General features: G+C 39.1%; 1 protein-coding gene across 1 annotated transcript in view; it reads right to left on the bottom strand.

Moving 5' to 3' along the window:
• Positions 1-1,918: 1,918 nt before the first annotated feature.
• LOC118324386 (oxysterol-binding protein-related protein 2-like) overlaps positions 1,919-20,579 on the bottom strand; it is a 25,765-nt gene continuing 7,104 nt past the window's right edge. Inside the window, 14 exon segments of the mRNA XM_035656701.1 lie at positions 1,919-6,233; positions 6,372-6,462; positions 6,860-6,983; positions 7,279-7,404; positions 8,007-8,127; positions 8,455-8,544; positions 9,929-10,036; positions 10,162-10,240; positions 10,243-10,339; positions 10,441-10,539; positions 10,784-10,918; positions 11,383-11,458; positions 12,713-12,839; positions 15,730-16,027. Coding sequence (XP_035512594.1) covers positions 6,131-6,233; positions 6,372-6,462; positions 6,860-6,983; positions 7,279-7,404; positions 8,007-8,127; positions 8,455-8,544; positions 9,929-10,036; positions 10,162-10,240; positions 10,243-10,339; positions 10,441-10,539; positions 10,784-10,918; positions 11,383-11,458; positions 12,713-12,839; positions 15,730-15,766 — 1,413 coding nt within the window. The 5' untranslated portion in view covers positions 15,767-16,027 and the 3' untranslated portion in view covers positions 1,919-6,130.

The raw sequence follows: 20,579 nt of genomic DNA, 5'->3' as shown, positions 1-20,579 counted from the left end.
ACACAGCAACACAAGCTGGAGCGTATGCAAGCCTGAACCTCCCTGCCCAAACTTGTGCTTTGTGTGTATAAAACCAACAAAACCTACATAACAAACATGAGCAGTTGTTGATTTGAATAACAAATGACAAAAAATCCATTGTGTACGTATGTGGCCGGCTCGTGCGGACTGTTTAAAACTCATTAAAAAGTTGTATTCGGATAAAAGAAAAAATATAAAAACATATTGGTCTGTGTAGAGTTTCTATACATGTTGTGTTTGTAAAATGAGATGACATGAAAAACAAAAAAAAGGGAAAAATATTCTGGCTTCCATGTAATTTTTGGGGTGGACAGATAATTATTTGGGGAGATGGAGATGAAAAGAGTGAATTGGACAATGGAGATGTGTGAAAAAAAAATCATAAAATAACCCAATTGAATGAAGAAAAGAGGGTGAAAATAAAATACAGAAAAAGGTCGAGAGCCTAAAAATGACTACAAAGTGTTCCATTCACTGTTGTAAGTGCAATGAGCTAAACTTCCTGTTTCCCCATTGTAAAACCTTGTGTATGTTTCCGTGTATTCCTCCTGTAAATGGGTGTAGTAGACCTGGTGCATCATGCCATGTAATGTGATGAATGACAAATTATGACCTTACAATACATTTCAATCAGGAAAAATAAATAAAAGACAAATACATAAAAACAATAAACTGTTTGCCGTGTGTGCTCTTACTTTAGTTTTTGATGTTTCTCTAACTGCATCCTGGGTTTAAGTCATTTTTTAAAAACTGGTGGATTAACATCTGTGTTTTTCCATTTCTGTTAAAGTTCACTCTAAAGTTATAAATGCAAAGCGCTTCATGAATTCACTCACAAAGGCACAAACTCATTCACATTTAGTAGGCTGCAGACTGAGCACAGGGGGTGATGGGAATATTATTCTTTCCCAGAAAGTTTCCCTCCTCTTCTTTCTTATTGGCTCTTGGGTTGTTGATGAGATTACATTAGATTTGAACCTTGCCTCTCACGCCACCATGGGGTTCAATACTTTGGTTTATGACCAAATAATGCCATCACCATCAGCCTCAGCTGTGCTTTGTGTTCTGTGCTATTAGCTAATGTTAGCATGCTAACACACTAAACTAAGATAGTGATCAACATGTTAGCATCATCCTAGGCTTTTTTCATTAAAGACATCGTCACAGCAGGACACACACAGGTGAAAATAATGAAATGAATGACGGCTGAATTCCATTTAGCTGCTTCAGTTTCAGGGTCCTGGCGTTGTTAATGCTGGCTCACTGTGACACTGTCAGGACTTACTGACACTGATTCACAACAGATCCATTGTTAATGTTGTAACCTGTGCTGTTCCTACACCCCCAGTGCAGTATCCCACTGGTTCACTAATGATTTCTGGCATGACCCCCCTTCAAAATCTGAAAAACTCTACTGATTTAGACTTTTTTTCCCCAGTTTGGAATAACCAACTGCACATGAACCGCACGTGCTCGTCTGTGCTAACCCTGCTGCAAAAAATACACAAAAGAACTAGTCTTAAGTTTTAATTTACACAGAATACTCAGCCCATTCATCCTACTTCCTCTGAATCCGCACAGCTTAAGTCTGATTCTTTGTACATCTGGGTGACGTGGATCCAGTTTTATTTAATTGCCCAGAAATCAGATTTGCTTCAAACTGCTTTGAAATGTGAACATTTGAGCTCCCTCTAGAAGCCATTCTCTATTTATGAAACTCTAGTTGTTTATTTTCCTCTTTTTAATAGCGTTTATTAGTCACATTGAGTAAATAAATGGCTGCAGGTACAGGGTGACTGATGAATGCTGTTTGATATTTACTGTGTTTCAACTCAGACTTGTGCCAATGTACTCCTTAATATTCATTATATTTTTTAAAAAAAAGAAGGCGACACGATCAAAAACTGAAATTAGGATTTTATTAGTAGACATTTCCCCTGTTCATTAATCTACCAAACTGTCCACAGATTGGATACGACCCCTTACAATCCCCCACCTCAAAATAAAACATCTGGTACAATGTTCTCACCAAAAACAGTTTAAATACTATAAAAATAAATCAATTGCACAAAATAATATGCCATTTTGCTTGTGATTACCTCTGTGCAGCACTTGTACACATATATAACATTGACAACCCCGTGATACAGTCCAAGAGAAGGACACATCTTTATAGAAAGAACCAACACTCAAAGCAAAATAACAACCTAGATCTAGTTCAGTGACAGAGCATTAGTCTTGTGACTGGTAGAGCCGAATCAGCACTCATGAATGTGACTGTTCCATATGTTTACTGGCTGCTGGGACTATTTTACCCACTCTTTTTACATTAGAGTCAAAAGCTACTTTTGAACAGAGGCTGGTGTTCCTGTTTGGACTCATTTACTACTGCAGCATTTGACCAGTGTTCAGTTCACACCTTTTTGTGACTCAAGTAGTGTTTGTGTGAGTTTTAATGACTTTTTAATGACAAGTTGAAAAAAAATGTGATCTTGTAGGCATGAAAATAACCGTGTTCGGGGTATTCCACGTGAATTTTAGCAGCCAAAAGACATTCAAACAGGAAGGAGTCACTGTCTACCTACATCTGACAGATTAACGGTCACAGCAAAATGTTAAACTGGTGAATGATGTTCACTTCAAGCCCGATTTAGACACTCTGCTCCTCTACAAAACAGCTCAAATTTGTATTCAAGTGAAAAAAGAGAAATTAAGAGCTGTTTTAGATTAGCTACATAAGCAAAAAATAACAACTGACAACAGAATCCATTTCATAAAACATCAAACATCATAAATAATACACATAAGTTAAAAAAAAAATGTGGTAATGGGAAAAAAGGTAAACAAATCCAGGAACTAAGCAAGACATGGAAATACATTTTAAAAACAGAAAAGTTAAATTGGTCCAAGATGCGGTACGAGGCTGGTTGTAGTGACAAGTTCTATTCATTTCCAATTATTATATATTAAACTAAGAAGTCTTCATTTTGAGAGACATCAGCCTGTCCAAGCTGAAGATGTGTGCTGCTGGGGTTGAGGGGAATGTAAAGCTACTGTACAATAACAGACCAGGCGTGTACTGTTTATGTTGAGGAGTTGCATAGAGTTGGTATTGTGAAATACGTCATAGCTCCTGAATGCACTGATGAAAACATGACTTTTAAACATCTGCAACCTGGTGAATGACATATCCAGAATAAAGATTTCTGTAGATCACGTCCAGAAGGGTATCTCACTTTATCTTATACGCTCTTTCTCACCAGTGCAAACAGGTCTGCAGGTAATGTGGAGAGTATTATGGTGTGGTGATAACCTGGAGAGCTGAGGGTTGTAACCTCATTATACAACTGAAATCTAAAACACAACCTTTGACTGTTCTTCAACAAGATCAAGGCTATTTACATTTTATTTAATGTTAATTTCATCTGAAGCTCAGGAGAATGGAGCTCTGATAAACATGTTTTTTTAATATATGTAATATAATTTCAGCATACATATTAAAAATATATAAACTGAAAGTAAAATCTGTCCAATCCATTCCCATCTGATATTTTTCCTGATGTCCTATTAACAAAATGCAGATCCTACATCTGCATTTGGATTTCAAGCGCCCAGTCTGAATGGAAATGTGAGTTCTGCTCAGCTGGAATTGAAGGCAAAATACTGAGTGAGCTTTCTAAATATCATGAATCTGTAACATCACGATAAAGCTTCAGAGCAGCTGAAGTCCAAAATATTTGCTCGGTGCAACATGATGTGGTATCTCGTGTCTGAGTCGAGTCGCGAGGCTTAACGTGATTCAAAACGTGCAGAAGAAAGACGCACCGTGCACAGGATGTCTCATCGAGTCAAGAGTTTCTGTACATTAAGCTCTCAAATACTTGATAGCCTTGCTGTGTTGCACTCGACAGTCTTTCTCAGGAGCGCCATCTCTCCCTCTACTATTTTTGTGTGTGCTGACATTCATTAGACTGGTTTTCATGTTTGTTTTTTTCAATTTTGAGAATGAAACACTTTTTTTTACGACAATCAATATCAGAAGACAAAAAAAAAAATCACTGGATGGCAGAACAGGTCCCTGGGCACAGATACTGTATGTTAAAGGCCCTTCATCCCTCTGATACAGGAGCAAGACACCAAAACAGCAAGAGACACAAAGTACTGTTGATTTTACATCTCTCTGTTGTCGTTATGAGTCTCTTTGTAGTCGTTTTACATATCTACAGTCATTGTGTGTCTTTCTTTTGGTGGTGACCCTTTGGGCCTGTTCAGTAATCTATCCATTCTCTAGCATCCAATCCAGCGTGACAGCAGAATATCTAACGGTGCATGTTACATTATATTACACTGACATGAATAATGCTTTCTTTATTAATCATGCTATGATGATAGTGAGGTTAATAATAATAATAATAATGTAAATTTTAAGGGCTGACAGTCAAATTCCCGTCATTCACACAGCAAATCCACTCTCTCTTGTAGTTAATATGGCTTTAGGTGTCGTACATATTCATATACTCACTCACACAATGAATGTGCATGTACTGTTATTGTTCCTTACATTTACTCAGTATTATATTAGATTTCATTACTGTCACTGTCTAATCTGGGAGTTAAATATCCACTTAAAATGTCAAAATCATTTTATAGAGTGTGAGATTTAACTCTGAAGGAGTGAATTTATCTTCCAGGTTTAGATTTACATGCACATGCAGGCACTGACCATCAGATTCTGAAAGAAATGTATAAACCAGAGGATGAAAAGATTTTCTGTGAAGCCTGTTTTGAATGCCGGTAATCTCCAGCTATGACTTAGCAGCCAGCACAGTTAGCCAGCTATCCAAGATGCATATCATGTACATGAACATTCTGTTCAGTGTTCCTTAAACTCTGGCTCTGAACTCCAGCTGCTCTGTTTTATTTTATCAACCCACACAGAGAGAATTCACTTAATGAGTGAGCACAGTGGACTGTTAATCATACTTTACATTTCAACTGTCTCTAAGTAAAACCAGCAACTATTCTTACAGACTTACAGGCCAGGTGTTAAGACAACAGAGTAACATTTTGAGGGTGCAAACAGCTCAGGCGTGCCACCGAACCCACGCTCTATTCATTCATCTGTTCCCATGCAGGAGGACATCAGGTTGCGTGTGGTTTCTGTGCTGATCCCAGGTCTCGTCCCGCTCGAGCCGCACATTCCACTCCGCTGTCGAGGAACTGTTTTCTAGTAGATGTCTTGATTTATTTTGATGCATAAACCTTGTGAAAGGGTAATGGGCGAGTAACAGTCCATACTAAATGTTTTATGGTTATGACACATGGACAGTAATGAGCTCATGCTTGCATTCGATTTATCTTGACCAATTAAACCAACAGTATTTGTTTATAATGTCGCTCCTTAAAGAGTACAATGTCACCTATATTTATTTTCTGAGCGGTTTCCAAAAACAAAAATCATCGAGATCCGTCTTCAGTCAAAGGAGAATTCACATCCCTGATTTCCCCGTTGACTAGGTATCGGCCTGTAAATCCATCGCTGTGATTATGTCTTACTTCATGTTGTTTTTACTCAGATTTGCTCATTAATAACACGTGACGCGGTCCGGAGGTGTGGCAGGTGGTTCCTCAGGCGAGAGTTTGATTGTAAAGGCGTTAAACATTCAAAATTGTATCTGTGAGTTTGTGGGTCGTTAACCGTTGTTTCAGACGTACCAACTCTCTGCCGCTGCGACTGGTCGGGAATATAACCTTGTGCTCTAAACGATGCCGGGGCAGAGAGATGAGAAATGCTTGCTGGTCCTAATGTGACGAAATCACACAAGATGATAAGAATACGGCGGAAGTGAAGATGATGTAAAATCTTTTACATGAAGAAAAACAAAAAAGACCTGAAGACTCAGCAGACATCAAGCAGGCCGCTGTTTGAGGGAAGTGACAGGCATTTGGCTTCTTTATAAGTCTTTCCAATTTATGCTGGGTGTGTCCGATGATGAAGGCAGTGAGATAAAGACTGGTATGTGGATTCTTAACATTTTTCTCCATTTCATGACAGGCAGATCATTGCAGGTTAAAGAAGAGGAGGATGAGGATGAAGGCTAGCGGGCTATCAGTAGATATGGGGCAGGTCTTGGTAGTTCCTATTGAAGTAGCCACCGGTGTAGAGCCAGCCCTGGGCGCCGGTGTACGGGTTGGTGCCCATCTGGAACCACCTGGAGGACACACAAACAGATTAGATGTCTGCAGAATTGACCATAAAGCATCACAAAATGCTGTGACAACATCACAGTATAGATTTGTTATGTTTTTACCGTCTGTATGTTTAATTGCAATAAAAGTTAGTTTCCCACCTTGTAGACCACTCCTCCTCGTACTTGGCTCTCTCCTTTCTGGCAGCTCTCTGTTTCTCCTCCAATCTCTCCTTCTCCTTACTGGCCTCGTCTGCACAAGAAAAACACACACACACACACACACACACACACAGTGTATGACGAGACTTGAGCTGGAATATTCAAGGTAACAAAGTTTACTTTATGCAGTTCTTTAATCACTCAGATCAAGAAGATGCCATGAGACGGACACACAGAGACCCAGCAGGTGGCAGCATTGTTTTACTGTCTATTCTTTGTATCCCATGAGAAGACGTCATACTTTCAGATGTATTAATCGCCTGCAGAAATTATACTGAGAGAATAATCTAAATGTCTGCTGTGACTTCTGATAATACTTTTATTTTGAAAAGACTGAGGTTTCTGCAGGGCACTGCTGCCAAACAAGTCACTATGTTCAGGCAAACAGAGCTCCATTAAACTGATAAGGAACTTTTAAATCAAATTACCCATGTTGCCATTCTCCATGGCTCTGATATCAGGTCTGAAGCGACAGTCTGTGGGGGCCAAGATGGCTTCCATGCCAGGCTCCAGCTCATTGAGAGACATCGCAAAGTTGGTGAAATTGTACATCTGGGGAAGGAAGAGAAGGAATTAGGGATATTAAGTGTGTGTGTGTGTGTGTGTGTGTTTGTAAATGCAGCCTTGAAACACTTTTATGTTGTATTGCTTAATATTTGCTCAACTACTGACTAATATGACAAACAGTAACAACATTGTTTGTTAAAAATCTGTTGATTAAAACAGCTCATTAACTACATTTTACTTTTGTGGCTTGTGTGTTTGTCCTTTAAGGCCAATAAAAGGTTAATGTCAACTGATCAAAATGTCTGTGTGTGTGTGTGTGTGTGTGTTTTCATTTGAATACCGTAGTAGAGTGTGCCGGTCTGGAGTCTATCCTCCACAGCAGAGTGCTTCCTGGTACGACAGAAACCGTCTCCTGGACTTCGGGCATGTCGTCTGCATCATCGTTGTCTGCTCCATCCAGCTCATCCTGGAAATAATAACTATTTATTGTAACTGCCGTTACTCTGAAAAGATGCAGTCAAAATGTTCCGGGGCAAATTACATCTGGCATCACATTAGAAAATGACTTTATACTTTGTTGTATCTACATACAGTTACCATCTATATCACACTTTCTGTCACGATCTGATAGAGCTGTTTCCCAGCAGGAAGGGAAAGTCAAACATTTTGCAGCTATGATGCTTCACTACAAATGACCAAGCAGACTAGAGCTGGATAACACCAACCTACACAAGCCTGTTTACCTGTATAAGACCACACAGAAAGCTGTGGACACCAACAGGAAATCAAGAGGAAAAAGAAAACAAATAAATCGGACTAACACCAAAATCATGAGACAAGAATTGTAGAAAACAAGCAGTTAAATAATATTCAGAATCTGGGTAAAATAAAGGCAATACAATAATGTCTTTAAGCATTTTATATTTGCAATAAAAACACCAAACAGAAATTCTGAACTCGCTTCTATCAGTCAACGCTACAGAAGAATACAATACTGAAAATAAATACAAGCAGCAGTCTAGGATTAAAGAAATGACAGACGACACACATTTTCTAATTTGTTCTCACATTTTTGTGCTTCTTGTTGTCTCCTTTCCTCTCTGACTTCTTGTGCGCCTCGTACGCCTGAGGGTCGACACTCCACATGCACTCGGTCCACTTCCCATATATAACGCAGTGCTTCTTTTTACTGGACACAGGAAGGAGGAAGAGAAAGTAAAAGAATGGGAGGAAGATGGGGAAAGATAAGGAAACGAGAGGAGAATGGCACGAGAAGACAGAAAGTGGAAGGAGAAGAAGAAGAAGAATGGGCAAGAAGAAGAAGAAGAAGAAGAATGGACAAGAAAAAGAAGAAGAAGAAGTATGGAGAAGAAAAAGAGGAAATGAGGAAGAAGAGGAACAATTAGAGAAGAGAAAAGGAAGAACCAAATTAGAATGAGAATGTTCTAAACTTCCAATGCTATAAGATGAGAGAATATACTTTCTGTGACGGAGCAATAAAAGAGTGAAGTCTAACCTCTTATCCTGGATGTATCCCTCCACTTTGTGCAGCTCTTTGCCAAACATCCCACAGGGCTTGAAATTCAACACACACTTGTCTCCAGTGCTGCAGGAGGAAAGAGGAACCAGTTAACGGATATTCACTAGCTTTGTATTTCAGAATAATGGTGACCGTAAAAAGTTTAAATAAATAGTAATTCCTCCATACTGGCATATTGGGACTTCTTGTTTTTTTGTTTCAATAAAGATTACGCAATAAAACCATTAGATAACTGTTTCATTGAATTCAGCTTGCATTACTTCACTTTATCAGGTTGAGTTCAAACAATGACAACTGCCAACAGTTTTGGACCAGTGACGATTCGTATTTACAGGTGGTTATACACTAATGAAAAGATGCTACACACTGGACCTTTAAAGGTAAAAGGATTTAGTCTGAACCCAGAATAAATGCAGAAATAAATAAATGTCAATCAACTTTTCCCATTTTCCATGCAAGGCACTTATCCAGTCAGTTCAAACTAAAGACCTGGTGTACTCAACTCTAACGTCTTTAAGGAACCATGGGTGCTGACCAAAAAATCATATAAAAACTGTATCCTATCAGTGCACCAGCTCAGCTCAGTGCCTGCAAACTGCGCAAGACTGAGTTCTGATGCTTTCACAACTCCTGGTGTGAATCTGTGTAACTGTGTGAACATGACACAGAGCGTGAGAAAAAAAAGAACAATACAAGCATTGCAGAGCTTCCCTGGATTAATAATGTTTCCAAAAGTGATCCAGGGATTGTTTGCCTGACAAGAGTAAACAAGCTGCTGTCTAAAGTATCAGAGTACACACTGTGACAAGGTAAATGAAGACGCCGGGCAGGAATGCTGAACAGCTTTGTGAGCCACAGTCAGTTTTACTTTGCTTTATTTCAATTTGTTTCAAAACTGAGTCAAAACTCTGGACAATCATGGGGTTCGTGTGTGTGTGTGTGATGATGTTGTACTTCCTCCTGAGCACCAATATAGGACAATTAACTCTATGGATGACTTATTACCTTAGTTGTATGTTAGAATGAACGAAAAGGATCCCAAAAAAGTAATAATTAATTGTTGTTTAAAAGTCAAACAAAAAGTCCTACATTTACTTTTATATCATTACATTTATATAATTGTCAGTAAAAACAAGCACAGCCGTCACCTAAGGCTTTGGGAAATTGTGTCATTTTCCACTACTTTCCCACATTTTATTAACTTATGGATTCATGTAAAAAACAAACATCAAGTTAATCAATAAAAAGACTTGTTGGCTGCAGCCCTGTTTTACTATGTACTGTTCTCTCTGAGGCTTTTCTCATTACTTCCTATTTGTCTAATTATAAAATACTGTGTTTGGGTCACCATGTCAGTTATGTTAAAAGCAAAGTGCACTTATGCCTCCAAATGATAAAAAAGAAAAAAATCAAGCACAATCAAAGACCACAGCTCTCATGTATAGATTACCTGTGGTTGACTATTTCCACTGTGCCATACTGCTCTATCCATAGCTTGCCCAGGATGATGTTGTGTACACAGCAGTAAGGGTTACTCCATGTGTACGCCTCATTGTGCCTGGAGGAAAGGAGAAGAAAACAACATGAAAAAAATGATAGAGGGGATAAAAGAGGAACTGATGTTGATTCAAACGACTGTGATATGAACACACACACACACACACACTACTCTGTTGGACTTACTTGAGTAGCTCTAGTGTGATGGTCCCTTTAGGCTCAGCCTCAACGCTTTTGCCCCAGAACTTGAGTTTGGGGTAGATGGGCCGGTGAAGACAAAGTCCCCGACCAGGCTCTCTGCATGGAAGGCACTGACCGGGGGATGATGTGATACCTGCTCTGAAACCAGCCGGAAACCCAGCCCCTCTCTGTAGATGGCGGTGGAGAAGAAAGAGGGTAAAGAAACTGCTCAGTGTTAACTGTGTGTGTTTGTGTGTGTGTGTGTGTGTGTTGTGTGTGTGGTACTTGGTGAGTTCTATAGGTCTCTCCCAGCAGAGGGTTGAAGGGTTTTCCAGTTCTGTCCCATTGGGAAGCAACTGCTGACACAGCAAAAGCAGCTACTGCCTGAAGACAAACAATCACAGATCACATTAGTGAGTGTGTGTGACATGAAAATGTAGGTGTGTTTTTATTCACGTGTGTTGCATGTTCTCACATTAATTCTTTAGAGGTGGGCTTGGTAAATGAGTGTGTGTGTTTGTGTGTGGTAGGTTGATTGAACTCTAGTGATGCCAGTGTATTTGGTCAGATCACCATGCCAAATTAAATGATTTTGGTGTGTGTGTGTGTATGTGTGTGTGTGTCTGACCTGCATGCGTTCTATGGAGTCGGACAGCGAGCAGGCTTTGTTGATGAGGTAAGTGTGTTCCATGTATTCTGTGATTCTCTGCAGGAAGCTCAGAGGCTCGTTGAAGACGATGGGCATTGTGATCTTTGACAGTTCCTGTGAAAAGCACAGAGCAAAGATCAGACGTAAAATACACACTCGGTTTTAACAGAATGTGTTGTGTGATCATGTCTTACATGCTCTCCCTCTTGGTCCCACTGAATCCAACCAATGCAAGACAAAACCACTAATATCTAAAGACTGACAATGAAACAATTGCTGCCTAATGTTACTCAATAATTTTTGACATATAACAGTTAAAAAAAAATATGTCATTTTATACATATGTGATGTACTGCTTCATCAATGGTTACATTGCCCCAGAATGACATGCAGTCACTGAAAACCTATTGCAAATGTTTTTTATTAATCAGGGATATAATGGGCCAAAATAATTAATTAGCCTGGTCTGTACAAAGTATTATAGTTATTATTATTATTATTATTATATGGATGCTGTCATTTATTTATTGTATGTGAAGTGGCATTTGATTTAAGTCTGGAGATCTGTGGGTCCTTACCAGTCCGATGCATTTCTTCAGGATGCTCCAGATACTGACATTGTTTCTGGAGAACATAGGCGCAGGTAGGGACGTCCTGAAATTAAAGAAAACAAGAAATGACTGGGGCACGAACAAATAACGCACACACACACACTCACACACAGCTTGTGTGATATTTCTCACTTAGTACATTATATATTCTTGAAGGAGAAAATATCTCTTCTCATCTTTTTCACAAAAACAACAAGCCACCCAGTCTTCCACCATCTGTAGTTTTTCAGTTCGTATTTTAAGCTTTAGGAGGTCTCAGTTGCGTTGCCAGAGTTTCTTTAGCATCCAAACAAAAACATTTTCTGAGATGATGATGATGATGATATAGAAACACAGACACACAGAGAGAGGGAGAGAGAGGGAAAAAGAGAGGCAAACCATTTTGTTCTCTCATGCCTGCTGTCAGTATCACTGTCATGTGCATCAGTACGAGACAGTATCTGATCTAACAAACTGGTCACAAACAAACACTGTAGATAAGCTGAGCATGTGGTCTGTCAGGTCTGTTTGCCGGCCTGAATATATAGAACATGTAGATAGGAAAGAAATGTTAAATGTTCCACAGAGAAAGAAAGAACTCACCCCTGAGTCCAACACCCAATTATGGCAATGTGAGGACGAACAGAGACAGAACAGAATAGGGACGAATAAAGCCAAGGCTTTCTTTCCTAGAGTGGCTCTAATTGAGGTGAATGGGGAAGTGGAAAACGGCATGCTGCAAAATGACTTTTATGTATGAGTCAACAACATCAGTCTCCCACTGACAGCAACAAAAGCAGCTCCTATTTTTCTTTCACGCTACTTTTATAGAGAAATAATCATTTTCGACACCTAGAACATTGCACAAGCAGAGGAACACTTAGGTGATGAAGCCTGGGAATAAAAGGTCTTGGTATTTAGCAGGATTTCTTGCCAACATTCACTCCCTTTCCCTGAGAACCTTGGACTCGCATTATCAGTGTGTCCTTCTTTGCATGTGCTGAAGATTAGTACTGTAACAAAGCTGTCTTCCAAACCACGTTAATGTAACTGCGACTTAAGTGAAATACGCATTTCAAATGCAGTTAGGATAATAATAGTGGAGAAAAGAATAACATTTAAAAATAATAAGTAAGCAAAAGATCAGCAACTGCAAAGGAGTTCGTCAAAACAAGCATCAAACCCTAATGAGTAAGATTTTTGACCCTGCCCAGCACATTAAACTGGTTTCAATAGGATGCTTCAAATAGTTTTTGGATAGCTACAAACATACAATTACACACTGCAGGTGGAGTGAGGTGGAGGAATGCAACAGTACCTGTGTTTCTTGATGCCGTTCTCCTGTGGCACTGATCCGTTGTTCTTCTGACTGCTGCCGTCAAACACCAGTGCATCTTTGAAACTGGCCTCTGACACTCCCTCATATGACTCGTCCGAATCCAGGCCTGCAGGAGATAAAATGTAGCATAGGTTGTTGTAGCAGATGTGTGTAGAATACCTGCTCATGCCCCAGTATAATGAAAAGCAACAGGTAAAGTAGGAGTCTTTAGATTAAAGAGCAACACACTGGGCTCTATGATATTGCTGGCAGTTGATTTTTATGTCAAATAGGAATATTTTGTTTGCTCAGTCATAGACAGTGCAGTAAATGTGCATACTATTTTGCATCAGGAACTTCTTGCCGGTGTTTGACTGGCAAATTTTTTTGATTGCCTGAAACTGTTCACACTGACCAACCTCTTCACTGACACAAGGGTGGCTCACTTTAAAAAACTCCTGTATATTCTTAAGTTCAAGTCATGATTCTAAATGTTTAAGATAAAATATATGTCAGGTTAAATAATGCTAAAATGCATATAAACTGTCACGGTGCAGCCATATGAAACCCTGGAATCTTATAAAATACACTGTATACCGGACATTATCATACAGTGTGGAAAAAAAACATTCAATGCAATAATAATGTAGAACAAAATGTAAAAGATGACGGTAATGAACAAGAATTAAACAACAAAACACATAAACACCAAATTGCCCCTTGGGGACATTTAAGACATTTCAATTCAATAAACAAACATAATAATAACAACTTAGAGTGAGATTATATTGTTACATTGAACCAGATTTCCTCACTGTAAAACCACACCAGTCATAATAAGACAACACCTACAGTATGGAATGGCAGGTTTTCTCAGTGTGGTGTTTACATATTTATTTCTGTTGATGTCTGCCCACTTCATATTTCTTGTAAATAAAGCTGCATTACTCGGCCTGACGGCAACATTAAGCCTGAGTGGGACTTGAATGAATCAACAGTAATTGTTTATAGGAATACGTGTTGACCTTAACCTGGGTGGCAGCCAGGACATGGACATGCTATGTGATAATTCAGTGCTGCAGGGTGGAGTTGTGGTGAACTCGAGGTGGGGCCTTAACAACAGGTTAAAATAGACCAAACGATTTATTATCATTGAGTAAACACACCTACTCAGCTGTCAGCAGTACGTCAAAGGTTACAGGTGTGTACTCTTACCATATCAGGTAAGCCATTTCAGATAGAACGAACGCAAAAGCCTCTCACATGAATATATAATATGGAAAGAGGAACAAAGTATTACTGAACACCAGACCAGATTAGAAAGAGGCTTCATCAGGTGTCGATGAGAGAGGGACATGGACTCAGCAGCATGACCGTGTATTTTATGCGCAAAATAATAACCAAATATAAGATAGACAGAAACCATCCTATTCACATTCATTCATTAAAATTCAACATCAACCAATGAGTACTACAAGCCTAGAAAATCTCCATAGAATTCTATTATGCACAATCATTTGACAATATCCTCCATGCCTCTGTAGCTGCCATGAAGCAACCTAGGAGCAGACCTCTGTGATAAATAGCTAATTAAGTCTTGCTTTCTACAACTCACCTTACGGACTGATACAATGTGTAGATAAATATTAATTCAGAAAAAGATAATGCAGCCAAGCTGGCAACCACCTGACACGCACTAATGAATAATACATCTGCCCTGGTCTGCATCTGTCTCAGACTAGTAAGATAATCATAATAGTGACACAAAGACAGGCACACACACACACACACAATCTTTTATTTATGACTGCATGAAAAAAACCTGCATTAGACATAATAATAGTGACACCACAATGACTGCATTAAGTTGGATGTCGAGCTATATCACGAGAACACAACTGGGAGTAAAGGTACAAATGCTAATAACTGTTGACAAAGAACAACACCCTGCTTTGTTCTGCCCTTCAATTCTTCAGCAATGGTTCACACCACTTTTACAAACATCCTGTCAGTGAAGCCCCTTCAAACTCAGGGTGTGGAAGCAAGTTCCAAAACCAAGAGAAGGATTAGATACTCACTAGAGGGACACAACACTTGTACACAACATCCTCATGAGTCAGCTCTATCAGGATTTGTTTTCGTCAAATGTATTTTGTAATTAGCTAATGCATGGATATCAGAGCCGTCATGGCAACTGTAACATTAGCATATGCATGACATCCCATGGCTGTTGACTTGGAGGACTATCTGAATCCGAAACCACTTCAGAGAAATCAGAAATAAAAGTCACGGGGTATTGGGAAATTCATTTAACTGCCTTCCTTAAGACGGGATATCAGATAAAGAGGTTTAAGTGCTGATTTTGGGCCGTCACTACCCCGACTCTGTACCTTTTCTGCCTCTGCTGAATAAAATAAAAGATTAATGACACACTGTAACTGAGCACTTCTAAAAAACTAAACACTTTTTTCAGTCTATTTCTTTATTTTTGAAAATACAAAAACATACAGACATGACCACAGCCATAAACTCCCCCAGAATCCAGGGTGTTAGTAACATTACTGATCATGATCACGAGACAGCAGACTTATGAATTATTGAACTAATCATCAGACTAAGGCAGGTTAGGTTGCATTGGATGGTATTATGCTTCTATGATAGAGACAAAAGCAGACGACCTAACTAGGACTGACTGTCAAAATCATTGAAGACAAAATTAGATCCTAATAAAAATAATCAATACATATATATTGGGTTTATGAAATTAGAAAACTCTATTAAGACTCTATAATCATGTTAAAATTCACAGAGAGAACATTTCCAGCATTACTTTAGGCATTTGGTCTGCTAACAGCATTAGTGAATTGTCTCTCTGAGGAAGAACTTTCCATTTTTTAACTAGTCAGAAAAATAACAAAAAGCATCAATACTGAGTACTTAGGAAGTGTAAGTGTCTTTTCTTTGAGAAAGACTGTTAGACCATGTGAAAACACACACACACACACACACACACCCACCTGTGACGGCGTCGTAGAACTCATCCTCATTGCTCATCTTCTAGAGTCAAAGCCTCGCAGTCGTTCAGGACAGATGTACAACTTCTAGCACATGTTCCTTTTGGTGGCAGACCTGTCGATCAAGGTCCCTCTAGAGTGTCACCACAGCGACAGCGCAATGTCCGTTTAATATCCAGGCGGGGAATGTCCCAAACTCGGTATGATGTTGATTTCTGGGGGATGGTTTGACCAAAGGAGAACTACACCAGCTGGTGTACCTTCAGAGTTCAGTTTGTGCTGACAGGAGAAAATTAGTAACCTGTAGAGACAAAAAACAACACATAAGTTAAGATAAGAGATTATCTACGGTTAATGAATGTAAACCATAAAAACTGTGTTAACAAGAGCCAAAGGCAGGAGTCAGGACCAACAATAAGACTAAGTCAAGACATCCGTCTCACCTTAGTGCCTCGAAACTACAATATAGTGTGATTATTATTATTATTTTGTCTTTTAAGGAGCATTGTGAGAAACTATGTTCACCCCTGAGATGTGATTTTGCACTAAACTTCTGTAATCCTCCTCCTTTTAACAAAGAAATACCCAATGAGGAAACATAATATTATTTATTAGTCCACATTTCCAGGAGGGCTTTCATTTGGCTGGACCTAGAGAACTTGCTCTCACAGCGACTAGTCTTAACCCTGTGAGTGTTATTTTATATTCTGATCAAATAATTTTAATTGGTTTCTGTTTTCAGGTATGTAGCAACGCTGGAGTGAGAACTTTCTAATGAAAGCAACTTGCTGAGAGGACAGAAAACGTATGACTGCTTCTTTTGGAGGGCCAGTATAAATAGCAGTTAAGGGTCATTCCCACCTATCTAGGCTACCAGCAGAAAATCTGTTTAGTCTGGCTGAGCAACAAGATTGTCTATCATGGCCCACTGAGTGCAAACAGAGAGTTTTCTAGTCCAGTGGTTACATAATCGGGACACCACTGTCACTGGCATTCTGGGTCTTTGTTGCTTTCTGTTTGGTACGTTGGCTCTCCATCGTTTATACTGACGACCCCAAATGGCCTTTGATTTTCAAATTCCAAAATAACAAGTTAGACATAGTCGACACGGTTGTAAAATGAAACCAATCGGCATAATAAACGATCACTTTGAATCTCAATTACACTTTATATGAAATGTACTGAACTATTGAGCAACACATGCCTTCAGTATGTGACACTGACTCTTGTGTTCAGACTGTACTCTGTCTTTCTACATGTGAGCTCGTCGCTTTAAAGCAGGACAATGGCTGTGAATGGAACAGGTTGCTGACTGGCTGCTTGTTTCGTGTTAATCAAATGTTGATCACAACCGTTGTCTCATTTTTGAAAAAAAAGGTGCATTCACTTGGCTAAATGAGCTTTAAAAAGATTTTAAAAACCATTTGATTCAACTGGCCCTAACAACGTTTGTCACTGTGCTGTACACAGATGAAACTCTCTTGATCCCGTTGAATGTCAATGAGTAAACCAACCAACAGGCTGTAATTCCACTTCAATCAACACATTATACAAAGCAAAGTGACGCCAACGGGTTAATGAGTATGTCAATTAGTCAGCCTTAAAAATCAAATAGCATTCAGAAGGAAATACTTCACTGTAGATCACACTCTTCTGCTGTTTAAAAATAATGTGTGATTTCTACCACTGTGGTATCACTGCCCACTTCACCACTTAATTCACAGTGACACAGTCCATAGTGACACATAATGAATCCACTTGTTTCTGCTGCCACTACAAGCAGCATGCCTGACCTTAGTAACAGTACAAGGAAACATTTTGGTCACAATGACACAGCCCACATGGCAAACACCACAAATGTTGACTTACACACTGATTCATCATTGTAGAAGCTCAGCAGCAGGCTCGACACACCGCAGGGGTCTCTTTCTTTTCTAACACACAGGGAACGCTAAATACTACACGTGGCTCTTTAACACAATGGAACAAACTGAATTGAAAGGATGCTGCTTTGTGACCAATACATAGTTACTTCTGGATAACACAGAAACAGCAGATTATCATTCTATATTTTTTTTAATCAGAATTACAAAATCTTTACACATACCTCCAGTGCAACTGAGATCAATCATGTTTGTATACTTATTAATTCATGAATCTGAGGGAAAGCAGTGCTTGTTCTCTCCTTCCCCTCATCTTACTCTGCCTTTTTCTGCACAGTGGAAAGATTTCACCTTTGCCAGGTAACGCCTTTAACACACAAATGAACTTTGGCCTTGGCGTCCACGATCGATGAGGTGGACAGAATGGATGACAAACTGGTATTAAATTGTTCTAACAGCTAATTCAAAGTCCAACCTCTCTTTTTTCTATTTCTGCTACTTTGTCACGAGTACTTACTACCCCATTTAAACAGCAATCAAATTGATATAAGAGATATAAACAACAAAGCCTGATCTGTGGACTAATCCCATAAACCAGGACACTCCCAAAAATCTCAAGAGTTCAGCAGTGCTTTTTAAACCCAAATATGACAAGATGGAGATACAAAGACAGCTTTCTCAAACTACTGCCCACTTCTAAATGGAACACAATTGTGATATCCCCCATCGCCTCTGTTGTTTTAAAATCATGGTAATGTAAAACGTCCGTTAGGCCAACACAGAAATTTGACTGAAAATCATAAAAATCTCTTTTTTAAAATCTCCTGTCCTTCAGGGCATTCAGAAAGATCCCTTTAGGAATGACCTAAACGACCACATTTGACCATTTGACCACACTACATCTTCTGAACAAAAATGGTATGCGACGGAGTGCTGACTTCTCGTCACTAAATGTTAGACAAAATGGTTTAGTCATCTTGGAAACACATTGCTAACTTTGCTGTGAAGCAACAGCACTGTATGACAAAAAGCAAGTGCCACCTACCGCTACGTCTGTAACTACAGCAAACAGGGCTGAAAACGTGATTTGCATGAGTTATATTTTACGACACTACTGCTGGTGAACAGTATGATCCATTCATACTGAGAATAATGATGCTTTTGCTGAACCTTCCTGGTCACTTTTTAAGAAGCAAGAATTTGTCCAACACGTCCTTGTATGGTAGCCTACTTACCGTTAAGCTCTATTTACTGGCTACAATTCACCAAGTCTCTAAGTGGGGATCCCTCATTATCCAGCCTGTAATTGATTTGACTGTGCGAGCTAAAGCCTAATCTCATAACATACTGCTTCAAGCTATGAGCCAAAACCACGCCTGGAGGTCACCACACAGTTCTTATTTTGTGTTAGGTAAAAGGGAGCGTTATGTTTCCAACAGTGTCCCTGCAGTGAACAAACTCCAAGCTCCTGTTTCAGATCTTACGTCTACAACCCAACAAAGAAGAACTATTTTTAAGGGTGGTGTGCACACAAGCTATTATGGTGGGGCAATATGTTAACATTTTCCAGCTGGCCACCATCAGCCCAAAAACCGCCAATTAACATCAATCAGGCTGAAAGAAATCTTTAGTGGATTTGAGTAGAATTTGACATTTTATTTCATGAGCTACAGTTGAAAACAATCTTAATGTCCTCTCAAAACGACACACAGCTGTCACAACACGCTCAAGGGGTGGAGATGTGTTAACATTCAGTTTTACAAGCAGCATTTCTATTAGTTTAAAATCTGCAGAAAATCTGTTGAGGTGCTGTCAGATTTGTGCGGGTGCAGATTCTGTGTGGGCCGGATCATAAGACAGTTCTTTTTATGTGGCGACATTTGAGAAAAAGTACAACCACTGGTTGAACTAAAACTGCAACCACCCTCAGGCTGTAAACTGTTCAAACCATACAACTCCTTTAAGTGTTTCTGAAGTAAAGCTTCAGGAGGGACTAATGTTTGATGTTTTAATGTTTGATAAGAAACGGAAATTGAAAATCAGTGCAATATCTGGGAATGAATCTAGGTCTAGATGTTATTCTGGATTGGGACTTGATTATTAAGTTACATCATTTCTCTTTTGTGATGTGTAGTAATGTTTCTTTACATCTCAAAGCAGCATGAGAAACTACAGATGAAAGTCATCTTGTGTTTTTAATAACTTATTGATTATCAACTATTCCATAACTGTGCACATAAATTACACAAATTCTCTCGAACACACACACACACACACAAAGAGCTCTCTGATTGGCTGCAATAAGCTCTCAGACTATAACGCTTGCTCTGTCCTGCCTGTGAGCTGTTGTGTAACCATGACAGACATGGCACCAAACACACTCCTCCATACTTGGACAATGGCTTATCACAAGTAACCTTAATCTAAGGCTCTCTTGTTCCACGGAAGACACACAAATACAGAGAAACACAAGTGTTTGACATGATGGCTGTAGAGATAAAGTGTTATAGCAGAAGGTGAAGGCAGCCTCACCTTGGTAATACTAACTAACTTCTTTTATCTTAGCGTTTCCTGCACATAGAGCATTTAGCTGTGAATATTCAGCCAAGAATGAAAAAAAGATGCTTATAATTATGAAGCTACTCTCATACAATACAAGGGCATAATAATCAGAAGAGCTTTTCCATTATTGTTTAATTTACAAGATAGACCCAATATCATAGTTTGAGTTTAATCCAAAATATCCTGAAATAACACATTTCAAATGGAGTAATAGAACAACTGAACTTTGGTTGGTTTAGATTTATTTCCTGCTGACAGCTATTGATATTCCTGAATAGGGCTGACTATGGACCAAAAGTCATATCCCGATATATTTAGGCTGAATATCCATATATGATATATATCCCGATATGTTTTCGCAAAGTGAGAGCAAATGTTCAGTCTCTCTCTTACACACACACACACACA

The sequence above is a fragment of the Morone saxatilis genome, unplaced genomic scaffold (assembly GCF_004916995.1).
Source record: "Morone saxatilis isolate NCDOM2014 unplaced genomic scaffold, NCSU_SB_2.0 Contig15, whole genome shotgun sequence".
In the NCBI taxonomy this organism is placed as follows: Eukaryota; Metazoa; Chordata; class Actinopteri; family Moronidae; genus Morone; species Morone saxatilis.
Note: the sequence above shows the minus strand (reverse complement) of the source record. Positions and strands in the feature narration are given on the sequence as shown.